The sequence below is a fragment of the Hyperoodon ampullatus genome (genome assembly GCF_949752795.1).
Source record: "Hyperoodon ampullatus genome assembly, chromosome: 19".
NCBI lineage: Eukaryota > Metazoa > Chordata > Mammalia > Artiodactyla > Ziphiidae > Hyperoodon > Hyperoodon ampullatus.
This window is the reverse complement of record NC_136932.1, coordinates 32690775-32716249: the sequence shown is the minus strand read 5'-3', so window position 1 is coordinate 32716249 and position 25475 is coordinate 32690775. Positions and strand designations below refer to the sequence as shown.

Below are 25475 nucleotides of genomic sequence, written 5' to 3'. Positions count from 1 at the left end.
TGTCGTTCATCTTGCAGTGATGCAACGCTGCATTTTATGGGATTGAAGTGTTTGGACCCTATCTGTGACATTACGGTAGGGTCTGGCGGTGGTCCAACATGTACTCGGAAGTCATCCATTTCCTTTCGATTTTCAGTTTTGTTGCCCTGGACTGTGCATAGCATCTCCTATAGTTTTCTCAGTCTCTTCCATTTTTGTGGCTGTCCTATCCATTCTGTTCCCAGTAACGGCACGTTTGTCTTCTCTCTTTCTGAATTGGAGCTTCCCCTCTTTGGGCCACTTCCTGGACCACCAGCTGGACTCGGAATAGCTTCCAAGCCAGACCCCTTGCTGCCCTTTTGTTTGTAGCACCATTTTAGGACATAGGTTCTTGAGTGTTCAGCTCCAGATCTCTCTGCCTATTTCCTGCTTCTCCCAAAAGACTGATAGTGAGATATTTGATTGTATGCCGTTAAACGGACATGTCTTCCCTAGATTCAAATCTGATATGTAGGCCACAAAGATAAATCCAAGGAATTATGGTTGAACTAATTCAGTATAGACCATTCTTTTTTTTTTTTAATTTAATTAATTTGTCTGCTCTGGGTCTTTGTTGCTGCACTGGGCTTTCCTCTAGTTGAGGCGAGCGGGGGCTACTTTTTGCTGTGGTGCACGGGCTTCTCATTGCGGTGGCTTCTCTTGTTGCGGAGCACGGGCTCTAGACGCCTGGGATCCAGAGCGCAGGCTCAGTAGGTGTGGCGCACGGACTTAGTTGTTCCGCGGCATGTGGGATCTTCCCGGACCAGGGCTCGAACCCGCGTCCCCTGCATTGGCAGGCAAATTCCTAACCACTGCACCACCAAGGAAGCCCTAGACCATTCTTTTGTGTGTGTTTATGTCTGATGAGCCTGCTTTGGAAACAACGTAAAAATACATTGCATTAAGAAGGGATTTCAGAGCACTTTACATTCATTTACGACAATTGCGTGTCTGTGTTAGGGGGTTGATATCCATTGTGCCATTATGTAAACTGTCTTGCACAAGAGCTTGAGAAGCTAGCAGGGTGGCTGTTTTCCTCGGGTGGTGTGTGTTCCGGTGGTTGTGGTTTTGTTCCCCAGAGGAAGAAGCTCAAGTCTGGACAGCCCATTGGCCTGCAGGGCCTCCCTTTTCTTAGAGGCCGAGCAGCTTGGAGGAGAGGGGCCTGGGACGCAGTCTTATGCTGGGATCTCCTTGGCTCAGGGAGATGAGCCGCTCCAGACACACCCTGGGCTCCCTGGCCATTTTTCTCTCTGTTCCTTGGGTGTGAGAGCCCTTCCCGGCTCAGAGGAAGTGCAGAGAGTTGATTCTCATGTACCGGGAGAAGAGCACATAGAGGTGGCGGAACCAGAGCATCTGGCTGCGGTGGCAGGACATGGCTCTCTGGAAGAATCAGAGGACCGGTCATGAGTGCTGGCGCCTGCGGTTTGTTGTTTTCACTCTGCTTCCTCTCCTTCGGGCCTCCTCCCACCCACATACTGCAAGCTATGGCCTGATCTGGCTTCTGCCATGCCCTTCGAACCCCTCTGGATTGGTCACCCCTCCCGTCTCCTGATACCCGATGTGATAACAGCAGAGGATGCTGATGCAGCCGAGCACTATCTCAGTTGAACAACCCTGTGAGTAAAGGACTATTATTATTGCTTTTTTTTTCTTTTTTTTTTTTTTTTTTTTTTTTGCGGTACGCGGGCCTCTCACTGCTGTGGCCTCTGCCGTTGCGGAGCACAGGCTCCAGACGTGCAGGCTCAGCGGCCATGGCTCACGGGCCCAGCCGCTCCGCGGCATGTGGGATCTTCCCAGACCGGGGCACGAACCCATGTCCCCTGCATCGGCAGGCGGACTCTCAACCACTGCGCCACCAGGGAAGCCCTCTTTTTTTTTTTAACAGATGAGGAAACTGATTCATCAGTCTCAAATAGCAAGTAGGTAGTAAAGCTGAGATTGAACCCAGAGCCATCTGGTTGATTGTGGAGCCTACATTCTTAATCCCTTGGCTCCACTACCCTGCATATATAACTCATACAGGGCTGTTTTGTGCCCAGACTCCTATGGATTAGCCAAGCTGGGTAATTACAGTCACTCTTAGAAGAAGAAGAAAAGGAATAGTACCCGTATGTACTGGCTCTCCTTGCCATACAGTGGGGGGAAATGTTATCCTGTCATTCAGATCTAGTGTAGCTCAGTCTTTAAACAGAATAGATCATAACAACTGATTTAACTAGATGTAACCTATATAAATGGTTCCTGTTTTTCTCTAAGGACCATAATTAATGCTTATAATCTAAGCTAATATCATTGCAAACCTTTACATAAAAAACTCATTTTATATTCACTATTGGAACATCTGTGGCTTTAGAGATGTAAACACCCCTGTGATGACTGCAAGCTTTAAGCTGATAAAGAGAACTATCACCATATTCAGGCAAAATATTACATAGCATGGTTTCAACAGGAAATACAACTAAAATTTTTAAATAAAAATGACTTTCAGAAACAAAATGGATGTGTGAACTCACAGAATAGTGTTTCAGTTTTGAAGACCATAGTGAGAATAAAATGTTCATTTTAGAACAACATTGAGGGAAGGTAGGAACACTTGTCTACTTGTGAGAGATTCCGAGTCACAGGGGCTGCCCACATCCTGCTGCCCAGGTGGCCAATTTTATAGATTCCCTCATCTTTCAGTGGCTGCAGCACCCACTCAATAAGATGGGCGCTTACAGTAATTATATATTTATGGCCAGTTTGGTTTTTTACAAGCTTTTCTTCCTATTACTTTTTGTTCAAAATTTTCAAAGGAATACTGCAAAATATCAAAATTGTTTCTATTTCCTCCCTACTTTTGGAACATTTTCACTACATGTGTTTCAAAACTATGATTTTTCTGATTATATAGTACCATATCATTCACCTGCTAAATATTAGCTCCTTTTTTGGCCTCATAAATTATACTAGTGAACATCAGTCTCTGGACACAACTTTATTTCTTTAGGATAAAATTCTGGAAATAAAAATTAGTGGGTCAGAGAAAGTATAGATTTATTGATATATTGCTCTGCAACCCGCTTGTGTCTACTTAACGTATCAAGAACTTCAAAAGGTAAGTACAACTTCTGAGAAGACTTCTGATATTTACTACTGTTGCTTCCCAGGAAATGATAGCCATTTACACACCTATTTCATTTAATGGCTCAACATGGGTTCTAGCCTTTGAACCTTTCCACTTGGATAGCAGAAATGGAAAGGGTCAAGGCTAGAACTCCTCAGCAGCCTTCTCAGACCACCTGCCCCACCGACCACCAAGAGTTTTCACCAGGAGGGCCTCGCTGGGCCTGACTCCTCAGCCGGCAACCCGTGGTCAGCCCCAGTGGCTCTTGGGGCTGGTCTGAGTTCTGGCAGGTCTGAGTTCCTCTTGGCTCAAGCTGGGAGCACTGGTCCACGTGTAGCAGGGAAAAACCGGTAAATCGAAATGTCCAGCCGTAAGGGGTGTGTGACCTATTTCATGGTGCGCCCATGCCATGGAACACAGGCAGACGTTACAATGTGAACACCTAATAACCCTGGGGAAAATGGTCATGATGTTGCTAAAGTAGGTTTCAAATAAGCAGGCTGTGTGTCCCCGGCTCTAAATGCCTGTGCATGAATACTCATTATGGAGGGTGTATATACTGTCAAGAGTGACCACCCCGAGGGGTGGGCTTGCAGGCAGTGGGGTTTCTTCTTTTCTGTATTTCCAGATTTTCTACACTGAGCCTGTATTGTTATTTGCTTTTTTTCCAGAACATATGATTTCTATAATCAGAAGAAAATGTGCACGTCCCTGGTCTGCGGCTCCCAGGGTCTGGCTGCGGGCCAGCTCTGGGGACAGGACCGCTGGGGAAGGCCTCGGTGAGGGGCTTTGAAGAGCCAGGGATGGGGCGCAGACCTGGGGGGGAGCACAGGGGTGACGGGGCGGTCCTCACCTGGGCCTGGGCCACCTCTCGGCGGCTGAGCACGAAGAGGGCGTCGCGGGCAAGCAGCAGGGAGCAGGGCAGGTCCAGCAGCGAGAGGTACTTGCGCAGCAGGTTCACAGACTGGAGCGTGAGCACCAAGCACCCTGGGGGGTGGGCAGAGGGGAGACTTGCTGCTTTGGGCAGATCTTCCTGAGTACTCACCCCTCCCTCTGGGCTCAGGGCAGGGCAGTGTCACCAGAGCTGCTCTTTGCCCATCATTCTCACAGATAAGAAGGGTGAAAGGGCCCCAGAACACCTGACAGCCGCCCTCTACCTGCTCTGTGCCCCCAGCAGGGAAGGGTCGGCTGCTAGAGGCTGGGATCGAGGCCTAGGGAGAGGGGATGCAGATAGGATTTCTGTCCTGGGAGGCCAGAGACCTGGTTCCTGCTCGTCACTAAAGAACTGACGGGCTTGGGGAAGTCCTTTCACCTCTGTGAGCCTCAGTTTCCCCATCTGTATGATGGTGTTGGTCATGAATGTGGGACCGGCCTGTTTCCCAGGGTTGATACAAGGATCAAACACACTAGAGTCGTGTTCCGAAGCCCCCGTGGCACCGCCAGCCAGAAAGGCCATCATTGCATCCCCAGGGCTCTCCTGTGAGGGTGCACATTGTGACAGAAACCAGCTCAGGGAAGTTAGCGGGTGTCGCACAGAAACTGGCCAAGCGGGTCAGACGCCTTCCTGTGAGTTGGGAAGAGTTTCAGACCCGCCCAGCACCCATCCGTCACCCACGGCCTGGCCAGTTAACTGGGGGATGGGTGTGAGTTTGGGTGGACATCCTGAAAGGATACCAGAGGCGGAACAGACCTGGCCAGGGAGAAACCAGGCAGGTGAGGGGCAAGGCCTACGGAGGAGGTTAACTTCCTGTGTCAACCTGACTGGGTCCTGGGTGCTCAGATACTTGGCTAAACGTTGTTTCTGGGTGTGTCTGTGCTTCACGTTTGAATTGGATGACTTGGTAAAGCAGAAGGCTTCCCCAGCATGGGTGGGCCTCGTCCAGTCCACTGGGGGCCCGGACAGAACAGAAGGCGGAGGCGGGGAGAAGCCATTCCTGTCCGTCCGACTGCAGAGCTGGACATCGGTCTTCTGTCCCGAGACTGAGATTTACACCATTGGCTCCCCTATTCCCAGGCCTCTGGACTCTGGCTGAGTGACGCCCCAGCTCTCCTGGGCCTCCGGCTTGCCGACGGCGGATCCCGAGATTTCTCGGCCTCCGTAATCGTGTGAGCCAATTCCTTATTTGATGTGTATATATATAAGTGCATATACCACCATATCTATCCATCTGTGTGTCCTGTTTGGTTCTGTTTCTCTGGAGAACCCCGACTACATGCTCCTCCCTCACACCCGGAGGATACTTCCCAGTGGATACAACCTGATTTCGAGACCTGGGGACCCGCCGTGACAGGCACACTGAGCTGAGTCAGGAGAGTGCGGCCCTGTGTCGCCCTGCCCGGCCTGGCTGAGGGTGGCTCTCTGTATATTCACCAGTTTCACCCTAGAGGGATAGTAACGGTGACCTTTTACAAGAGGGACAGGCCTTACCTTTAGGTAACTTCCCTTCTGTGTGCAGGGTCCTGGAGGAGGGAAAGGACAGGCGAGAGTGAGCACCCCTCTGCAGCTAACAGGCAGGGCCTTCAGAGCCATGCCTGCCCCACCCTGGGGTCCCTGCACTGTTGGTTTCTAGGCAGTTTCTTGAGCATAAGTCACCATATAGATTCCCTGGATTCCACACCTTTGGCTACAGCTGAAGGGACCAGGGTGGGTCCCTTACCCAAGGTCAGCCGATCTGGAGGTGGCCAGTGGCTTATGAAGTGCCCTGGTCCAAGCTTTGCCCAACAGATATGAAGGTAAGGACAGTGGACTCTGGGAAGTTTTTCTCTTTTGAAATTGAGATGTGAGAGTGGTGGAGAATATTTAAAATGTTAATTGGTATTTCCTCTCTGATGCCCTTTTCTCCTATTTGACACCCTGCCCCACCCCTTCTGTGCTCACTGCCTTAAGAGGAGTGAGGTGGGTCCACCAGCAGTGAACTCGTTGCTTAGAAAGCTGAGGGACAGAGGCGTGGGGCAGAGTCCCCTCCCCCCACCAACACACAGACACACGCACTCATCCACCAACACACAGACACACGCACTCATCTGGAAGGGATTCCCCAGAGCAGGAGTTAAAGATGAGAAGATGGGAGGGAATGGATGAACTTACAGGACACACACACACCACCAGCACCAGCACCACCAGCACCACCAGCACCACCAGCACCAGCACCACCACCAGCACCACCAGCACCAGCACCAGCACCAGCACCACCAGCACCACCACCACCACCAGCACCACCAGCACCACCAGCACTAGCACCACCACCACCAGCACCACCAGCACCGCCACCAGCACCAGCACCAGCACCGCCATTGCCACCGCCACCGCCACCCCCCCCCCAGAGCCTGAGGAATAGAAAACCCTGAGGTCAGAGGCCGCTTGTCCTGCGCTGTGGGTACAGCCCTGGGGATGATCTCCAGGGAAAGAGCTGGGAGGCAGCATTTGAGTGGAGGAGGGAGGGGCCCTGGAGACGCGCCTGGAAACGGCACTTCAAGCCCTGAAAAGCGTTGGGCGCATTCAGAAGAGGGTCATAAAATCAGTCCTTCACATCAGGCTGCCCCCTCCTTCCCCAGGCTGCGTCCACCAAGCTGCTCACGGGCCCAGGGGGAGCACGGCTCCAGAGGTCAGGACACACGCTCTATGTCTGCATGACCCCGAGGAAGTCCCTCAAGATGTGTGAGGATCAGGGTTTTTTACTGGTGAAATGCAGGTGCGTGTCAGTAAAACGGACAGGCTGCAAAGAACAAAAGATTTCCTATGACGTGCACATCCTCCTTCTCCAAAGAAGGATCTGAAATTGTGCACAAAATACACAGCAGGAGAGGACAAACAAGCTGGAGTTAGAGGAGGGAAAAGAGGGTGCAGCCAGGAGGGACGCCGATCCACAGAACTCAATCCTTAGTCCTGTGCGTGTGCTACAAGGAGCTGAAATTTGGCCCTAAAGCTTTCTGTGGCCAAAGCAGAGGGATAAATCAAATCCGTTCCCCCACTTGCCATATCCGGGGGTGGGGAAACTCAGCTGTTCAGGAGACGAGACCATAACAGCAGGACGCGAGGGCGACTACCCCTGGGAGCAGGTGGTGAGAGAACACTGCTCTCTGATGGCCCGAGGGTGGACAGTGACGGGGAAACCAGCCACCCGGAGACTCAGAGCGCCCTACCTGGCAGCCGCATACAGAGCGACATGGTTGCCGTGGCCGCTCACACCCCCCGCGTCAAAGGTCACCACCTGCAGAGACACAAAGGCTTTCACTCCGGGCCGAACCTGTCTCTCCCGCCTTGTCCCCGCGGCCCGGGAAGAACAGGAGGCCCCAGAACCCTGCGCCTGTTCACATTCTGAGTGTATCTGAACTGACGTGGGAGCGGGTCAGGGATGTGTGACCATTGCTCGGCCGACTGTGTGAAGACCGTGGCTGTGGGTTTGACTGTTCGCTCTTTTTATTTTTTTAAATAAATTTATTTATTTATTTTATTTATTTTTGGCTGCATTGGGTCTTCGTTGCTGTGCATGGGCTTTCTCTAGTTGAGGTGAGCGGGGGCTACTCTTCGTTGCGGTGCGCGGGCTTCTCACTGAGGTGGCTTCTCTTATTGCAGAGCACGGGCTCTAGGTGTGCGGGCTTCAGTAGTTGTGGCTCACGGGCTCTAGAGCGCAGGCTCAGTAGTTGTGGCTCGCGGGCTCTAGAGCGCGGGCTCTAGAACGCAGGCTGAGTAGTTGTGGCGCACGGGCTTAGTTGCTCCGCGGCATGTGGGATCTTCACGGACCAGAGCTCGAACCTGTGTCCCCTGCATTGGCAGGTGGATTCTTAACTACTGCGCCACCAGGGAAGTCCCGAAATTTTTTTTAAAAAAGCATATAAGCTAATCGCATTATGGTGGATACGTGTCATACATTTGTCAAAACCCACAGGACATGCAGCACCAGAACTGAACCCTAATGTGAACCAGGACTTGGGGTGATGATGCTGTGTCAGCGCTGGTTACTGACTAACACATTGTGGGCTCGGGGGTATGTATGTCCTTTCTGCTCAATTCTGCTGCGAACCTAAAACTGCTCTAAAAAATATACTGTATTAAAAAAAGGTCACCCCAGAACTCAGGTACCCTGTTCTGAGCCCACCCTTCCCCGCAGCTCAGTGTGGGCCCTGTGTTCACTCCCACCTCTGACGCTAGCTGCCCCCGCCCCTCAGGCATGTCGCAGCATGTCACCCTGGGAGTGATGTCAACTTTCAGTGTCTTGGTCTCCTCATCTGTGAGATGGGAAGAGTGAGGCCTGCCCGCCTTTCCTCTCTGGGTCGAGGTGAAGGTCAAGTGAAGCCACGTGGGAGTGTAGGACCTGGACAGCAGTCAAGGCCGAGTGTCCGCTGCCCTCGGGTGGAGGTGATGCCGGGGCCGGGCTGTCACTGGTGAGCTGGGGCACACTCCCTGGTCTGGGGACTTGGGGCCACTGCACTTCGGTTCCATCACTTCTGAAATTCTTCAAGGTCTTGTTTCTTCTTCATCCTATACCTTCTGATAAGCCCCCTCTCTTCCTGCTTCGAGGAGGGCTGAGCTGATCTGTCTCTAGCCCTGGACTCGTGCAGGTTAGGACCTGACAGCAGTGGCGTCTGCGGTTCTTTGCAGAACTCCATCCACCTTCCCTGCTAAACTGCAGAAATCTCTGGGCAAATGAAGTCTTACCCAGACCCCAGTAAACAAGAGGGAACAGTGGGGCTGCTTTCGCTTCTCGAAGATAGTGACTCACAAGACATGGTCTGTACTTTACAGGATAAACAGCAACTCATGTCACAGGTGCAGGACACGCGACAAATACTGTCCCAAAGAGGGCTGAAGAAGTCAGGGAAAGCTTCTTGGAGAAGGCGGTCTTAAGCCGGGCCTGGACCACAAATCACTTTTCTGGGACACAAACTTGGGAGGCTCTTCTGAGAGCAGGAAAGGCACGCAGAGCGTCTGTGCCCTGAAGCTCCTCCCTGGATGTTCAGGGCCACGGCTGCAACATGGTCTAAACAACAACCCGGCCCCTCAGTAAGGACCAACCCTGTTCATCACTGACGAGGACCGAAGGAAGGTCCAGGTTGGAGACGGCCAAGTTCACAAAGATGGGAGTTTATCCTACAAGCAGGAGTTAGTGGGAAACCAGCCGTTCCCGTGCACCGAAGCGGGGGAGGGGAGAGTTTGGGGACTGGCCCTGGGGAAGCCGGGGTGCCGAGGGCCACTGTGGCCCACCTCACAGGCCCCACCCTGTACCCCAGACCAGCCCGGAGGACCAGCTCTGCCCCCCTGCCAGGCTTGGGGCCCTGAGAGGTTCTGAGGGTGGCCTGGGGGGTGGCGGGCAAGAGGACCCAGGCCAGGCAGCAGGCCCGGGCCGTGAACCCTCCAGCTGTCACCCTCAGACCCTGTGGGAAGTACAGCCGGGAGGGGTGGGCCTGCGGCTCTGGGTGACCATATTGCCAGCCAGAACAAAGAGGGAAGCCAGCGCAGAGCCCTGCACCTCCGCCTTGTGGGGGTCAGAACCAGCCAGTTAGCTGCCCCTTTGGCCCATGTGGACGAAGTTCCTGCTGCATTTCTGTCATTAGAGCTCAAAGACGGTCTAATATATCCACGAAAATCTGCTCTTAACAGAGGTCTAACAAATCCGTTCACCTGGAGAATTCATCACCGATAAAAGCTTAACAGCAGGGATCATCTTTAAACGAGGCTTAATCAAAACTTAAAGCAAGTGGCTGGGCCTTTAAATGGTAGGATTTAGGTATTAACTCGTGAAGCGTTAGCGTTCTTAGTTTAGAGGTGGACACCTTCTTGGAGCCTTAAGATCGACCGCTGGCGGGGCCCGGGCCGGCGGGGCCTGAGAGTCCAGGTGGGTGTTCCTGAGCCGTCCGCCTCTGCAGGTGAATTGAATGCCCACTAGAGCTCTAATCGTGACCAGAGTGTTCTCCCCGCAGGGGCTGTGAATTTATCCTCGCAATTTCTGGAGTGAGGACTCCAGGCTTAAAATCCTAGCTTCACACTTGGCGACCCTGGGCAGCTGCTGGGCCTCTGGGGTCCTCAACTTCCTCAGTGTAAGGTGAGCATTATAACAACACTTACCTCCAAAGTTACAATGATACCTTAAAACGAAAACGCTTGGTAGAAAGCTCTGTGCCAGCGGGTCGTGGCACAGGCTCGGGGGTCCTGAGGTTTCAGGTGGCAGCACAGGGGTGGGAGTGGGTGGGTGAAGAGGGCGCACTTTGGAAAAATCTCTGCCTCTGTCTGAGCGCTGGGATTTCAGTTACTCAGGAAAGGTGTGTGTGTTCCTCGGTGGGTTTCAGACAGATGCAGCTGGGCCTCTGCTTGGAGCGGAAGGCATCCCCTTACCAGGTTGATGCGGCGGGCCTCTACGTGCCAGAGGAGGACGTCGGCCACCCGTTCCGTGTCCCACCGCACGCCGGGGTCATCTGGGAAATCCCTGGAAGGAAGAAGCACAACCTGGAAACCGTTTCTAACCCGGTACAGGCTTCCCCCAGGGGCTCTGGTAGGTGTGGGGGGCAGGGGGGAGGCAGCGGCATCCAGACGAAACACGACACGCTCTGGGGGCTTTGGCTCGTGGCCGGGGGAGGGAGCAGACATCAGCGAGACACGGCTCTGTCCATGAGCTGGGGACAGGTGTGGTACCCACGAGCTCGGACGCAGGGCAGAGGGACACGTGTCTTTGTAAGAGTCAGAGGAACGGCGCGTTGATAAAAGTACGGAGTTGCTTCATTTAATCTCAGACAGGTGTGAAGGAGCCTTGAAGGATGAAGTTAAGTAGCCTGTTTGTTGCAAGGTTGTTAGGGATGGATTTGACCCAGGTTTTCTGACTGTAGAGCAGAGAGGTTTCAGCCCTGGGGAGCACTGCAGCCCCATCCCCCCGGGCACCCTCAGGGGCAGAGGCCTCTGCAGGTGACTCCAAGCCTTATTGCTCCCTCCCCCTGCCACCTGCTGATCTGAGGCCAAGGCCGTGATCTGCCTTCAGTTTGAAGATATTATTCACAGTCTTATAAATAGGTGGCCATCTCTGCCGGCTCAGGTCCCGGCAACACCCACCTGCTACTGGGAGGACACGGGCCTCTCCGCTCCCCACCTGGCAGGTGGCTGTCACCTCTCCATGGACAAGGGCCGTTAACGGACCCACTTAGGACTTTGGTCAAAGGAGAGTCGCTGAAGGTTTTTCAGTAGGAAAAGGGCATGAACCTCAGCACTAGATAACGCAGCTACTTCCTGTGCTTCCTTGGCTACCTCTTCCACACCCTGGGGAGCCTCCTGCAGAGCTGGCTTCAGGCTTTTCAGAGCACTGTCCTGCCAGCCATTCCCGCGGGTCCCCTAATGCTCCTGCTGAGACAGGACAGACAGCTCAGCTGGGGGGACTGGACAGGGAGAAAGGGAGAGGGAGGAACCAGGACAAAGTCCTGCCTTGTTCCCTGGGAGGGAGCTGAATATGGGATGGAGAACATGGCCTGCTGAGCTCAAGAGCAAGAGAGACAGGAAGATACCCTGGAGTGAGACAGCTGCACACACGCCCCTGGCTGGGAGGCCCACGTAAAGGTATCAAGGTGTCCTTTTGGAAACTGGATTCACCAATAATAGTCACATGGATGGAAAAGCAGTGTGAGAGGAAGGGTAGGATGGCTGTTGGCTAAGCCTAGTTCTCGGGCCTGAAGTGCTGAAATGGTAGCCCCCGAGTGGGGAGCTCACTGCTGCCCTCTGGGCACCTCAGAAGGGAAAGGATACAGAGTAAAATCAGAAAAGGAAGAGACACATAGGGCAGAGTCTGGGGGCATTCTAAAGGCGAGTGGTCTGTTGTCCTCTCCCTGTGGAGTCTGGGCGCTATTTTCCCAGCACTGACATGTCACAGTACACACGGAACATCGCCGCCAACCGGGGGTGGTGGTGGGGCGCTCACGCGAGCTTTGTGGTCAGAGTTCTTATCGGGGCTCCATCACTTAGACAGGATTCATTGGTTGCTGACCGGCTGCCCAGGTGGTTGATCTCAGCCTCCAGGTGAGCTTGACACTGCGTGACCCACAGCCCCACCCGAAGCTCCGATGTGGTGCCCACCCCCAAACAAAGGCACTGCCATCAGGTATGCCAGAGGTTACTTCCCAGAAGCCAAGCGCAAAGGCCAGACCTCTTTTTGGACATGGCCAAATTCTTTACTATGAACTTCCTTGCATTTAGGAACCTTACTGAACTTTTCTACCAACTATGGCTTGGACGGCCCCACTTCGCACCTAATTAGTGCAACATTCTGCTAATTTCCATTGTTTTGTGTGTCTCTCTACCTGTAGTCAAGTATGAGAACAGACCTGTGTCTCACCTATGTCTCATGTGGTACTTTGCACAATTCAAGTCAACCCAGTTTCTGTAAATAAGCAACAACAATAAATGAGCTCTGCCGTGTGCCAGGCGCTGACCGCACTGGGGAGCTTAAGTGGTGGCTGAGCCACAGGCAGATGTACCTGCCTGCCTTTAGGGGTTGGAACATACAAGTAAGAGCTTTGGAAGATAGCAGTTTTATAAAACAGATTAGGAACAAAAAAGAAAAAAAAGAAAAAAAAATACATGAATTACAGAGGGGAGCAAGGCATCCCAATGGGACCACTTCCCCTCAAGGCAGGAAAATATAAAATTTGATACTGGGAAACTTCAAACAGAGAAATGTAGAAAAAGTGACTCCTTTGAGACCAACTACGTGAGTTGTCTTCTTCCTAAAGTTCAACCCTAATCAACTCGAGGCTTGGGTCCAAGTAATAACTTCTGCAATAGTTCCTTTCTTCTCTGATGGATTAACAATTCCGCCTTAGATAAACATGCTGGCAGAGGTGTAAACACAAGTGTGAGTTAGCCGTTGGACCCCTCCTTAAGGGAGAGCTGGTGAATGGCCTTTGCCCTGTTTTCCTTTGTGCTGTCCTGCTTCTTGCTGGCCGGAGTTGGCGGAGGGTGACTGGAGTTGAAGCAGCCATCTTGGTGCGTGAAGTAGCCTTAGGTATGAAAGCCAGACACAGCGGAGTCGCCACAGAGAAGGAGCCCTGGCCCTTCACACCAGGCCCAGACGGTGCAAGTCCTATCACAGTTATTGTAGTTATTGTGGGTTTTCTGTGATTTACTGCATAACCAGATCCTGATTTATATACGCCAGAATTTTGTAAAGCCTCCATTTTATTGATTATTTAGGTTGCTTCCAATTTTTATTATTGAAATAAGGTGGTAACTAGCATCCTAATACATAACTGTTTGTATGCATCTCTCAATATTTCCTTGGGGTAAAATCATAGAGACGTACCTTCGGGGTCAAAGGTGAAGTGAGGAGAACCTGGGTAGATCTCCCTCTGAGGAACCATGTTAAGAGGAGGAGGTGAAGAGACTTCCCTGGCGGTCCAGGGGTTAAGACTCTGTGCTTCCACTGCAGGGTTCAACCCCTGGTTGGGGAACCAAGATCCCACATGCCGTGTGGCATGGCCAAAAATAAATAAACAAATAAAACAGTATAAAAATTTTTTTAAAAAAGAGGAGGAGGTGGAAAGCATGTTAACTCACAAGGAACAGCATCACGGAGAGAGAGCCGTGCCCTTCACAGGCTGGAAGGAAAGACTAACAGGGACAACTCTTATCAAGAGCTCCTTTCTTTCTAAACAACTCAGGTGTTTTGTACCTACTTGCTTATCCCTAAGAGCTCCCTGAAAAGGCCAGTTCATTTACATTCTTTGACAGCTGGAGAGAGCGGGTTGGAAGGGAATGAGTTACACGTGGAGCAGGCGCCACGGCTGGCTGAGTGGGGCTGTAAGGGAACACGTGTGTTGTCAGGACCCCAATTTCATCTTGTTAACCAACCCTTCTCCTGGGAAATCACGTGGATGTAATTCAAAGCCAAGAGGAAAGCAGAGGTCAAGCCCTAAGAGTAGTCAGGCTTCATATTTAAGGAACATCTGGACTCGCCCTCCTACCTGAGGCAAATGTGATGGGTTTGCTTCAGCAGCTGACAGGTATTCTGCAGCTGCTCGTTCCTTCCCCCGAACCCAGATCTGAGCAGGCCTACGGCGAACTATTGAGAGGTCCTAGAAACTTCCTTTAATTATTAGCAAGCTCCTTCTTGGCTTTTATTGCAATTTTAATAAAAAGAGTATGGAAATACCTCAGACGCATCTATGCCTGGGTAGCTCTGCTAAGATGTAAAGCTGAGTAACCCTTTCTGGCTGAGACAGAGGATATGGTGGGCTGAAAACAAGTTTCTGGCCAGGTTTGGCCAAGTAGAGCAGAGATGACACCTCTGAAGACCTGAGGACAAGGACAAGCAGGGATTGCACCAGGCGCCCTTACCCGACGCGCCTTCTCCTTCCAGGAGAATTCCCGCCTACAGAGCCCTTCAGCCCAGAAATGGTCAAGCTGAAGCTGCTCTGAAAGGTCTGGCAAGTCACAATCAAGAGGCCCGCGGTCCCTCCCGCTCCTCACTCTAAATCTCTAGTCAATCAGGTGATGTTTCCTGATTAAGAAGCCAGCCGTGGAGAACCAGGAATGGGGGTGGAATTTCCAAGGTCGTTTACAGAGGAAGCCTGGAGACTACTTAAAACATTAAAAAGGCCTAGGAAAGATTGTTTAAAGAAAACAGGCATTTTACAAAGCAAGAAATGCAAGCTGCCAGCATATATTCTTTAGATTCTCAGAAAGAGTCAAAACAAATGCAAAATGAAAGCAGGACATGGTGTGGAGGAAAGCTCACAGGAAAGGGCACGGTTGTCCCCCCTCGAGCTTAAATGGCTGCACCTGTGTGCGAGGGCAGTTTGGCTACGTGCGATTATTCGTGCTCTTTGACCTTATCTTTCTAGAAATTGACTCTAAGGAAATAATCAGCCTAAAAGTCAAAGTCCAATCAGGCAGAGACACCACTTTCACTGCAATTACAGGGGGAAAGAGGCTGGCAGTTCTGTTGTTCTGCCACCAGGGAGCAATTTCTCTGACTTCCTGAATTGTGGTTTATGAAAAATGCTAAAGATAACACAGAGTTTTAGGGCATGTTCAAAGTAAAAGCAAAGAAACTCAGATACACCCAAGGAAAGGAATGTTAAAGCAAAACCAAAAAAAAAAAAAAAAAAGAACTCCAGTTACTAAACTTTAATTTTGCTCCTGACTTAAGAATGAGACTCATATGAAAGAGGAAATCTATGTAGAGGAATTCAATTTTGAAAACAGCCTGTGAGAGAACTTCCAAATAAAGGGCTCTGGGTGTGTTCAAGTGGCCAGGTATCCTGGCCTGGGCTCCCCAGAAAGCAGGGCCGGGACGAAGGCCTATTGGGAGGTATGACCCGGGAGCAGGAGGGAAGCCGTATGGGGAGGGGAGGCGGTGCTGAGTTGCGGGCTGGCTGCGGGGGCCCGCGGGCTGCAGGACTGCGTAGAAGGCAGGCATCTCAGAATCGTGCATCTGTCCGGGAGGAGAAAGAGGCAGGTACTGATCTCCGGGGGCGGGGGTCGGGGGTCGGGGTGGTCAGCTCTCCAGTACTTTAGGGCTGAGCACGCGTGGCGGACTCCGCGCAGGGGCAGGGCTGGCCCGGGCTACGGGCCGTCGGCCTCCTGGCCGCGGGGAGGCGTCGTGGGTGGTGCCGGCACGCACCGCGCAGGGCACGGCAGGGCGGGGCTCCCAGAGTGCGGGGGGGTCGCTGCACGTTTACCCGTGGGGGCTGCGCATGCAGTCGGAGCCAAGCGTGGGCGCCAACGCGGGTACAGACCCGGGGAGGCGGGGGAAGGGGCTCGGCTGCTGGGGGGGAGGAGGGTTTGTGGGCCGGCGGGGGCCGCAGAAGCGCGGGGAGCACCTCGTGAGGACGCGGCCCTGCGACCCCGAGCGGGCGGGACGCGCGACCCGACACAGCCGAGGAAGCGGCCCTCCCCGGGGTGCAGTTAGCAAGCGCGGTGTTAATTCCGCTGGAAAATGCCCCAAACCTAGCCCTGCCCTAGGCCTTCGCGCTCGGCCTGTGAGGGTCATAGAATAAAGTTTGTTTTCCTGCCGGCGGAGCAGCCTCGGACTCCGACCTGCTCTGCTCTTTCTAGTGACTTGCCCGGGCCCAATGGGGGCATCGTCCCGGGAGGGGGGGAAGGGGGCGGTGGGCCCTCCTCATCCTCCCTCCCTCCTTCTCCCGGGGAGATGGGCTAGCCGGTGGGGACCCCGGAGTGGGACACGGGCCGGGGACTGATCACCGCGCCCCGTCGGCGCCGCGCACGCCCTTATTTGGTCCTGTGGCTCCTCTGCCCGCCTCCTCCCCAGCCTCCCTCCGGCACATTTCTAAACCCCGGGGCTTCCTCTGTCATCCAGGCGGGCAAAGGTCATCTGAGTTCAGCGCTAACCCAAGGCGGGCGGGCGGAGTGCTGGCAGATCACCTGGGCCCGGGCGCCGGGCCTCGGGCTGCAGGAGCCGCGCCCAGGCCAACGCGGGTCTGGGGCCGCTGGGTGCGCCCGAGACCCCGGGGGACCCGCCGGGCTGGGGCCGGTGCGGGGACCTTGGGAAGCGGGCGGGCGGCTGCGGGGCGTCCCTTGTTCGCCAGGGACCAGCCGAAGAGGAGTAGAGAGGAATAGAAACCGGGGGAAGAGGAGGAGGGAGAGAAAGGAAAGGAGAGAGAGAGAGAAGTGAAATAGACCAGCCTGTGTCTGTGAAGTGTCCGCTCTGACAGGGGCCCCTCCTTAAGCAGTTTAAGAGCCCAGACAACGACCAGATGTCCGAGGAGACCCTCATCCACATAGGCTCCCCACCCTAACCGTACAATGGATTTTCCTTTCTCAAGGACAAAAAGCAAATCATGACTGTTAGGTATACCTGTAGCTCTCCTTTCTCTGAAAGATGCGTTTTATGTTAGTATCACAACAAAGTGTGCAAAGCTTGCAATGTGGGAAATTCTTTTCCAAAAATTGCTAATTTATCAGCTGTCTTACGTGGCAACTGAAAAACAGAACCTGCTCACTGAACTCCCTTCAGTGGTCACAGGGTTCTGCTGGAGAGGCCCAGGCCTGTGTCCGGACTCCTCCCCTCTCCCCACCAGACACACAAGGGCTCCCCTGAGCAGAGGCTGTGTAGTAATGTTCTCAGAACAGAGAACGAAGGGCCGTAGCCTAAACTTTTGATGGGTCTCTCCATCTTCTGGTGCCTGAAATGTCTGCCTCATTCCTTTTTCTAAAAAAGCCAAATTTAGGGTTATGTCAGAGAAGGGGTTCATCCCTGATTTTGGCAAGCACCTGAGACGCTGTCACATGCCAAGAAACAAGAGCAGACATGTAGAAAACAAAACAAAACTAAACAAAAAAACAGACATAAAGCCGGGGTGCGGAGTCCCCCGGGCCACTTGGCCTGCTCACCAGGACACCCTGGAGTCCCAAGGGGTGGGGTAGGAGGGCTGAACCAGGGAGCCAGGGCAGCTTAGGATGAAAGGAAACCTTAACTTGTAGGTTCCACTGGGCTGCAAGGCACTGTGGGTGCAGGAGGATCAGACCAGTGCTCAAATAGCAAAATCCAGGACGAACGGCACTGTCAGAAACAGCCAAACACGTTGCTACGGGGGATCCGAGAGGAAAATCTAAGGTTGCATAGCGTGGATAAAAACGGCTTCTGTGGAGGTGGAGGCGTCTGTGCTGGGGTGGGAGGAACAGGCCTCCCGGCAGGGGCCAGAGTTCCAGTAAGAGGAGGAGAGCAGAGCCACGGTGTGCAGGCTGAGTACGGGGCTGTGGCTGAGACCACAAGTCTAGTCTCGCTGGGCAGGGGGCACCCGTCCCCGTATAGAGACTGTCGTACAGGGAGGAGCACAGGGAGGTTCCTGCAGGGCAGTGGGCAGATCAGGTTTGCATTAGCAAATCAACCTGGGAACAGTGAGGGACGGACTGGGGGAGTGGAGCACAGCTAGGCATCGGCAGGGTCCAGTTCAAAGACGTGGCCGTGCGGATGGAAGAGAGCAAGGCGCCAGGAGCTCTTATGGAAGGAGACTTTGCCAGATTTAGCAGCTGATTGGATGGTTCATACCATCATGAACAAGGAAGAACACAGCATCGAAGGTGATTCCAGCATCACACATGAGGGCTCCACGTTTAGAAACACTGCCTTCCTTACAGTCAGATGCCATCACTTTATTTAGTCATCACTTGGTGTGACGATCCAGAGTGCCAGGATGGGCACTGAAACGGGTGGTACCCAACTATAGAGAGCTCATCCAAATGGTGCTTACTTTTTTGGGTTCGTTTTAAGATCATCAGAATTACAACAGCATGTTAAAAAAAATAATTCTCATGAAGAAGCTGTAGCCATGGAGAAACTCTCCGGGAATAGCCTCAAGGGAACAAGCACCAGAACTGTAGCTTGGCGAGCTCTTGAGTCGGGATGGGGGAAGAGGATCGGGTCTGGTGGAGCAAAGACAGCGCAGAGCTGTCAACGGGACCAGCGCCGCGCAGGGCTTGAGGAAGAAAAGGCCGCTGGATTTCAGCCCTTGAGAGACCATGGCTGGCCCTGGAAGCAGTGCCCATGAAGAGGGGCAGGCAGTGCAGAAGGACGGGGTCAGTGGGTGGTGAGAAAGCAGCACCAAGAGCTTCAAGAAGTTTGGGAGGAAGTGAGAAGGGAGGCCTGCAGGACCCGGAGTCGAACCCGGAGTCTGCGGAAGGGTTTGTATAGCCCTGAGGATGTCTGAGGATGTGGCAAACAAGTCAGCTGACTTGGTAGAGAGTAAAGCTGCCTGGTGAGGGCAAAAGGAGAGACGGAGGTAAATCCTGGGCAACGTGTGGCTGCAGGGGATGGACGTACCACGCAGGGAGCAGAGCTACGGGCTTGCGCAGGGCTAACAGTTCCCGCTCCGTCGGCTGCTGTGAGGATGAAATGAGATGATACCTCACAGACACTTAGAGCCCGTCCTGTGGTCAGGGTCCAATAAAGGGTCAGCTCTTGACCTGATTCTTGATTGGAAGGGAACCTGATGCCAAGGAAGGAAATGGGTGATGGGGTGTCAGGCCACAAAGAAGTGTGGTCCACGGCAGACAGCCCACGGGATTAGATCACAAATGTGAGGGAGAAGAGCCAGGCTCATGTGACCTGACTGTCATCGGCCCAGCAGCGGGCCTTCAAAGGTTTCTGTGGATTCGACCTACGTTTTGGGAGGGTGTCAGCAAGGGGACGTCTCTGCAGAACCCTGGATGCAGACGGTGGGGTAGAAAGATGGAGACTAAAGGAGACACGGCTGGAGGGCCGAGCAGAAGCAGGGGGAAACTGAGAGGACCCAGGCACCCGCCACGGTGACCACGTGGGACGGTGGTGCCGGCAGTAGAGGTGACGTTTCATACTGCCCGGAAGAGGCCTGAGAGGAGGCTGAGGAAGGTCTGCAGTGAAGGGGCTGGCGGGACAGGGAGGCTGTGAGGGAGACCGAGAAGGAGCGGCTGGAGTTGCCTGATGGCTCTGGACGGACACTAACATGTACCCGACATTCCCGGAACCGGGGGTGACGAGGTGCGGTCACGAGCACGGAGAGTACAGGGCCCGACGGTTCATGAAATGGTAGTAGGCTGGGGGCCACCCAAATCTGTGGGAATGCACACGAGCATCCTCCCTGCAAAGGATTCCAGCAGCTGTGAGAAGGGCCTGGTGAGACTAACGGCTGGCCGGGAGCAACTGAGTAAGTGTCAGGGCTGACTCCAAAGCTGTGGCTGACCTGCAGGGGCTCCTGAGGACCCCAACAGACAGGCCGGGAGGTGAACTAGACATGAGACTTTGACCGATGGGTTCTGATGGAGCCCAAGTGGGTTCTTACTCTAACTCAACAAAGTTAATGTTAATCGCGGGGACTTCCCCGGGGGCCGGTGGTTAGGGCTCCGTGCTTCCACTCGGGGGCCCGGATTCCAGCCCTGGGCGGGGAGCTAAGATCCCACAAGCCGCGAGGTGTGGCCAAAAATAAAAAAACAACAACAGAAAACCCCCCAAACAAAAAAACTCAACACAGGGACTTCCCTGGTGGCACAGTGGTGAAGAAACCGCCTGCCAATGCAGGGGACACAGGTTCGAGCCCTGGTCCGGGAAGATCCTACATGCCGTGGAGCAACCAAGCCCATGCGCCACAACTACTGAGCCTGCGCTCTAGAGCCCACGAGCCACAACTACTGAAGCCCACGAGCCACAACTACTGAGCCTGTGCTCTAGAGCACACGAGCCACAACTACTGAAGCCCACGAGCCACAACTACTGAACCTGCGCTCTAGAGCTGCCGTGCCACAACTACCGAAGCCCGTGCGCCTAGAGCCCTTGCTGTGCAACAAGAGAAGCCATTGCAACGAGAAGCCCATGCACCACAACGAAGAGCAGCCCCAGCTCGCCACAACTAGAGAAAGCCTGTGCGCAGCAACAAAGACCCAACGCAGCCAAAAATAAATAAATAATAAATAAATAAAATAATTCAAAAAAAAATAGCCAAAACATGTCTCAAAAGAAAAAAAAAGTGTCAAAATCTACCTTGTCAAAAAATGAGTTCAGGACTTCCCTGGTGGTCCGGTGGGTTAGACTCCACGCTCCCAATGCAGGGAGCCCAGGTTGGATCCGTGGTTGGAGAACTAGATCCTGCATGCATGCTGCAGCTAAGAAGTTTGCATGCCGCAACTAAAGACCCCACGTGCCGCAACGAGAATCACGTGTGCCACAACTAAGACCTGGTGCAGCCAAATTAATAAAGTAAACATTTTTAAAAAATGAGTTCAAAATGAACTGTTGTTCTGCATCAGAGTTTTCCAGCTGAGGCCCACAAATCCCTAGATGTCTGTAGCTAAATTCTCAGGGCTCCAGGAGTTCTTAGAAAAAGGAATTTTTACTGAGATAACAAACTAGAAAAATTGTGATTATCTCATTGACAAGAAAGCGGATATGTTCATGTGATTTTAGCGCTTGTATTTACGTGTCTGAGATCACATGTGTATTCCCAAAGTTCCTAAGATACTTTTCAAAAAAGGACTCAAATAATACATATGAGCTAAACATAAACAGAAAACTAAGTTAGGAGGAAAAAGGGATCCATGAACCACTCAAGATTAACGGACCCTGCCCCACAGCACTGTGGGTGGAAAACCACCCCATGTTCTCTAGGCAATAAAGGCTAATCTCTCTGTACCAAGCCCTCCTTCCCCAGTCTTGTGGGACCCTTAGCCCCTCTCCTGTGGGGTTACCATGGACCCAAGCAGCACCGTTTAGTGGGTCGCACCCCAGGAGCAGGTGGGACCTAGAATTAACAACGTGAAGATACATTTTGGACTCGATTGCAAAGGGCCTGCGGTGAATTCCCGCACCTGTGTGCGCATCAGGCTCCAGTCTTTCCCTCAGCGATGCTGTGGTTTCCAGACCTGTGTGCTGGACTCTGCCCTGGTTCACCTCTGTTTCTTTACTAAGAGTGGAGCCAGCCCACTTGGTCAGGGCCTCGTGAGGGTCTGGTGAGGTCACATGATAAAAACAAGTGCCTTGTTTCCTGTCCTAGATGCTGGCTGTGGTCTGGCTCCAAACAAGAAGGTCAACTCAGAATCACCCTGGGCCACTTGCCTGACTCTGACGCCCCTGTTAGCTCGACACTTGCTGTGGTGTCACACCCACTAGACTGGGCCTCCTTGGAGACAGACACTAGTCCAGTTCAAGTACGTTCGCCCCGTCCTCAGACTGCTATAATCTGATGGCTGATGGGCTGGCCTGTGCTGTTGAGGTCCCTGCCCCTCCGGTAGACATGCCTGTCCGATGTGACAACACGGAGGGGAGGGGGGCGCAGTGGGGGCTGAATTTAGCTGTAATGGGAATAAGTTAATACAATGTATAGAAGATCCTCTATTGGGAAGTGCAGTGAAATGAACAGATAGGTGAATGAAAATTGAAAAGTTAGAGATACACACGAATGTGCTAAAGGATACCTTGGGGCTTGAGGCCATCCTAAATGGTCCCGCTGAACTTGCAGGCAGATCTCTTGACTCCATGCATCCACTGAGAAGGCACAGTCCTTTGATGCAATAAGCCTCATTTTATGCCTTTGATGCAATAAGCCTCATTTTTTGCCTTACAGGGCGGCCCTAAACACGGACAGAATTAGCACCTAAAACGTGTAAAATTTCGCTTGTAAAGATGAGTTTAAAATGAACTGCTGTTGTGCAGTGAGGTTTCTGATGAGGCCTACAGAGAATTCTGGCCTCCTCTTCCCTCGGCCTCACATCTGAATTGCTCATCCTGACCCATTTCTTTTTTTTAAAATATTATTTATTTAGTTAGTTTTGGCTGTGTTGGGTCTTTGTTGCTGCACGCGGACTTTCTATAGTTGCGGTGAACAGGGGCTACTCTTGGTTGTGGTGCGTGAGCTTCTCATTGCGGTGGCTTCTCTTGTTGCGGAGCATGGGCTCTAGGTGCGCGGGCTTCAGTAGTTGTGGCTCGCGGGCTCTAGAGTGCAGGCTCAGTAGTTGTGGCGCAAGGGCTTGCGGTGCGTGGGCTTCTCATTGCGGTGGCTTCTCTTGTTGCAGAGCACAGGCTCTAGGTGCGCAGGCTTCAGTAGTTGCGGCACGTGGGCTCAGTAGTTGTGGCTTGCGGGCTCAGTAGTTGTGGCTCGTGGGGTCTAGAGTGCAGGCTCAGTAGTTGTGGCGCATGGGCTTGTGGTGCGTGGGCTTCTCATTGTGGTGGCTTCTCTTGTTGCAGAGCACGGGCTCTAGGTGCGCGGGCTTCAGTAGTTGCGGCACTCGGGCTCAGTAGTTGTGGCTCGTGAGCTCAGTAGTTATGGCTCGTGGGATCAGTAGTTGTGGCACACGGGCTTAGTTGCTCCGCGGCATGTGGGATCTTCCTGGGCCAGGGATCGAACCCGTGACCCCTGCATTGGCAGGTGGACTCTTAACCACTGTGCCACCAGGGAAGTCCTGTGACCCGTTTCTTATACCACATTCCAACCCCCTCGCCTCTGGCCTCACTCTTGATCTCCTATTTCTGGCCTTGTCCTGACTTTCAGCCTCGACCCCTGACACTGTCTTTCTGGCAATCCCCTTGGTTCCCAACTGGCCAGGGCTTGGGGTGTCCATCTGTGATGGGCAACTTGGGAACACATTAGATGAGCACCTTTCCTGCCGAAGCCCTGGAAGCCCTGCTGATCGGGGGCTCTGCTCCCTGCCCTGTGAGTGCCCAGGTCATCGAGGGAGGCCATCGCCTCTTTACTAGCTGGGCAACCTGGAGACACCGCCCTCGCCCAGAAACCCCGGCCGTGGCTCTGACACCCCCGCCCCAACACATTTCCAACGGCTCCGTTTAGCGGTAGGGCAAAAGGGAAAATTCAGGCCCTCGAAAAATATTTGTTTTCCCCTTTTAGGCAGAGTGACATTTTTGGTGTCCAGTCTGACAGGGATGCTGGAAAGACGGGTCACTTAGTGGAGGTGACACATACACACCTGGGAGACCCTCTGGCCTCCCCTCTCTTACCTTTCACAGCCAGGTGGTCACCAAGTCCTTGAGATGCTGCCTCTGCAGCAGCACTAGGCACCGTCCCCTCTCTCCGTCTTCTCCGCCACTGCTGTATTTCTGACTCGTGTGTCACCTGATTATGCTGACTGGTCCCACGGTGGCCCCAAGTCTGGACCACCCCTCACAACGCTGCTCTCTGCAGTGTTGCCAGAGAGCTTTCTAAGATGCAGATCAGATCAAGTCGTTGCTTCCAAGCTTTCCGTAGTTTTCAGAAACTGCTGAACTCCCCTGACCTCCGCCTGGTGTGCGCTCGTCGTGATCCGCACCCGCCCTGCTCTGCGCTGCCCTCGGTTCGTTGGGATTCTGTCCGAGACTGTGAGCTCCTGAGGGCGAGGGCCTGGCTTTTCCTTTCGCATTCCCAGGGCCCAGCATTTGAGATCCGGCATATGTTCAGTAAGTGAAGGCTAAATGAATAAAACACATTTCAGGGATCGATAAAGAAACACACTGAGGGGCATCCCTGGCGGTCCCGTGGTTAGGACACTGCGCTTCCACCGCAGGGGGTACGAGTTCGATCCCTGGTCAGGGAACTAAGATCCCACATGCCGTGGGGTGCGGCCAAAAAAAAAAAAAAAAAAAAAAAGGAAAAGAAACACGCTGAAGCCCAAGTGTCTCTCACGAGCTCTCAGACCTTGCTTCCTCCTGACTCCTGTGTCAGCCTGGACCAGCAGGCCCCGGTGCTTCGTGAACGGCCTCCCTCACAAGTGCAGAGGTGCACCAACCCCGAGAACACAGGCTTAGGGGGAGCGCGGGCAATGCGAAAAGAGCTGGGGACCAACCCTGCAGCAGGTGTAGGTGACGGCCCGAAGTGGCCGGGAAGGAAGGAGGCGGGGGACAGCTGGGGCTGGTACTGCTCTCGACGCCAGAGTAGTGTCCAGAGGTGCGGGGGATCAGCATGCACCAGGGCTGCTGAGAGGTCAGGAGGGTGGAACTGAAAAGTGCCCCACCGATTGCACAATTAGAAAGTTACTGTGACCCTGACAAAGAGGGCTTTCAATGGCAGAAGGGAGGGAGGGCAGGGAGCCAGATGTGACTGCGCAGGGGGATGAGTGAGAGACGAGGATGGGATGGGGGACAGGTAATACTTGATTATACGGAAGAGAGAGAAGCGGGCAGGGGTGGGATGGGAGACAGTTAAGTGGAGGGTTTTTTTGTTTGTTTATTTGAATGATGCAAGAATCTTGAACAAACAGACATGGAAAGTAGCCAAAACAGTGAAATAAGAACAAACAGAAGCAAATGAAAATTTCCACTGAAGCTCCTTATGGGTGTAACAAACTGTGGCAAAGGTCAGGATTACTGACGAGATATCAGTGGCAAGGCTGTAAATAGCAGGTGTCCAGGTGTCTCCTGGCCGACCTGGCAGCTGGTTCTAGGAAACAGACCGTTGGTTACTCTCCTCTCTAAATTCTGGGAGCTTATTTCACAGGTAAGGCAATGCAGTGAGCAGCAATCTCTGGCTAAGGATAAAAGCCAGGAGACAAGCAGGCGCAGGTAGGGAAGTGGTGAAATCGACCTCAAATGAGATGGAAGGGAACGGCCTTTGGGCTTGGGGTGGCCAAGATGAGGCGCCAGCCAAAACTCGAATTTCAGACAAGCAGTGAATAATTTTAAAATATAATTATGTCCTATGTGATATTTTGGACATACGGAGATTAAAAAAAAAGATTGTTTACCTAAAACTCAAATTTAACTGGGCCTCTTGTCCTTTATCTGGCAACCCTGTTTAGGGTACATACCTTTCTGCAGTATAACATTATGTTTTTTGAATCACAAAATGTTAGTTGTGAAAAAAAGACCTCAGAGGTTATCTCACTCCACATCCTTATCTTATTTAAGAGAAGGACGAGGATCAGGACACAGATCTGCCTGCCTGCCATCACCTTGCTGGA

General features: G+C 53.0%; 1 protein-coding gene across 2 annotated transcripts in view; it reads right to left on the bottom strand.

Moving 5' to 3' along the window:
* Positions 1–276: 276 nt before the first annotated feature.
* Positions 277–25475, bottom strand: part of PIGL (phosphatidylinositol glycan anchor biosynthesis class L) — a gene marked incomplete at its 5' end in the record, with an annotated part of 51681 nt that continues 26482 nt past the window's right edge. Inside the window, 5 exons of one of the 2 annotated variants that reach the window (XM_079725156.1) lie at positions 1161–1398; positions 3978–4111; positions 5553–5584; positions 7268–7335; positions 10458–10548. In XM_079725156.1, coding sequence (XP_079581282.1) covers positions 1300–1398; positions 3978–4111; positions 5553–5584; positions 7268–7335; positions 10458–10548 — 424 coding nt within the window. In that variant the 3' untranslated portion in view covers positions 1161–1299. Of the gene's footprint in view, positions 1399–3977; positions 4112–5552; positions 5585–7267; positions 7336–10457; positions 10549–25475 lie in introns of both variants that reach the window. The other variant, XM_079725155.1, reaches the window with a different exon arrangement.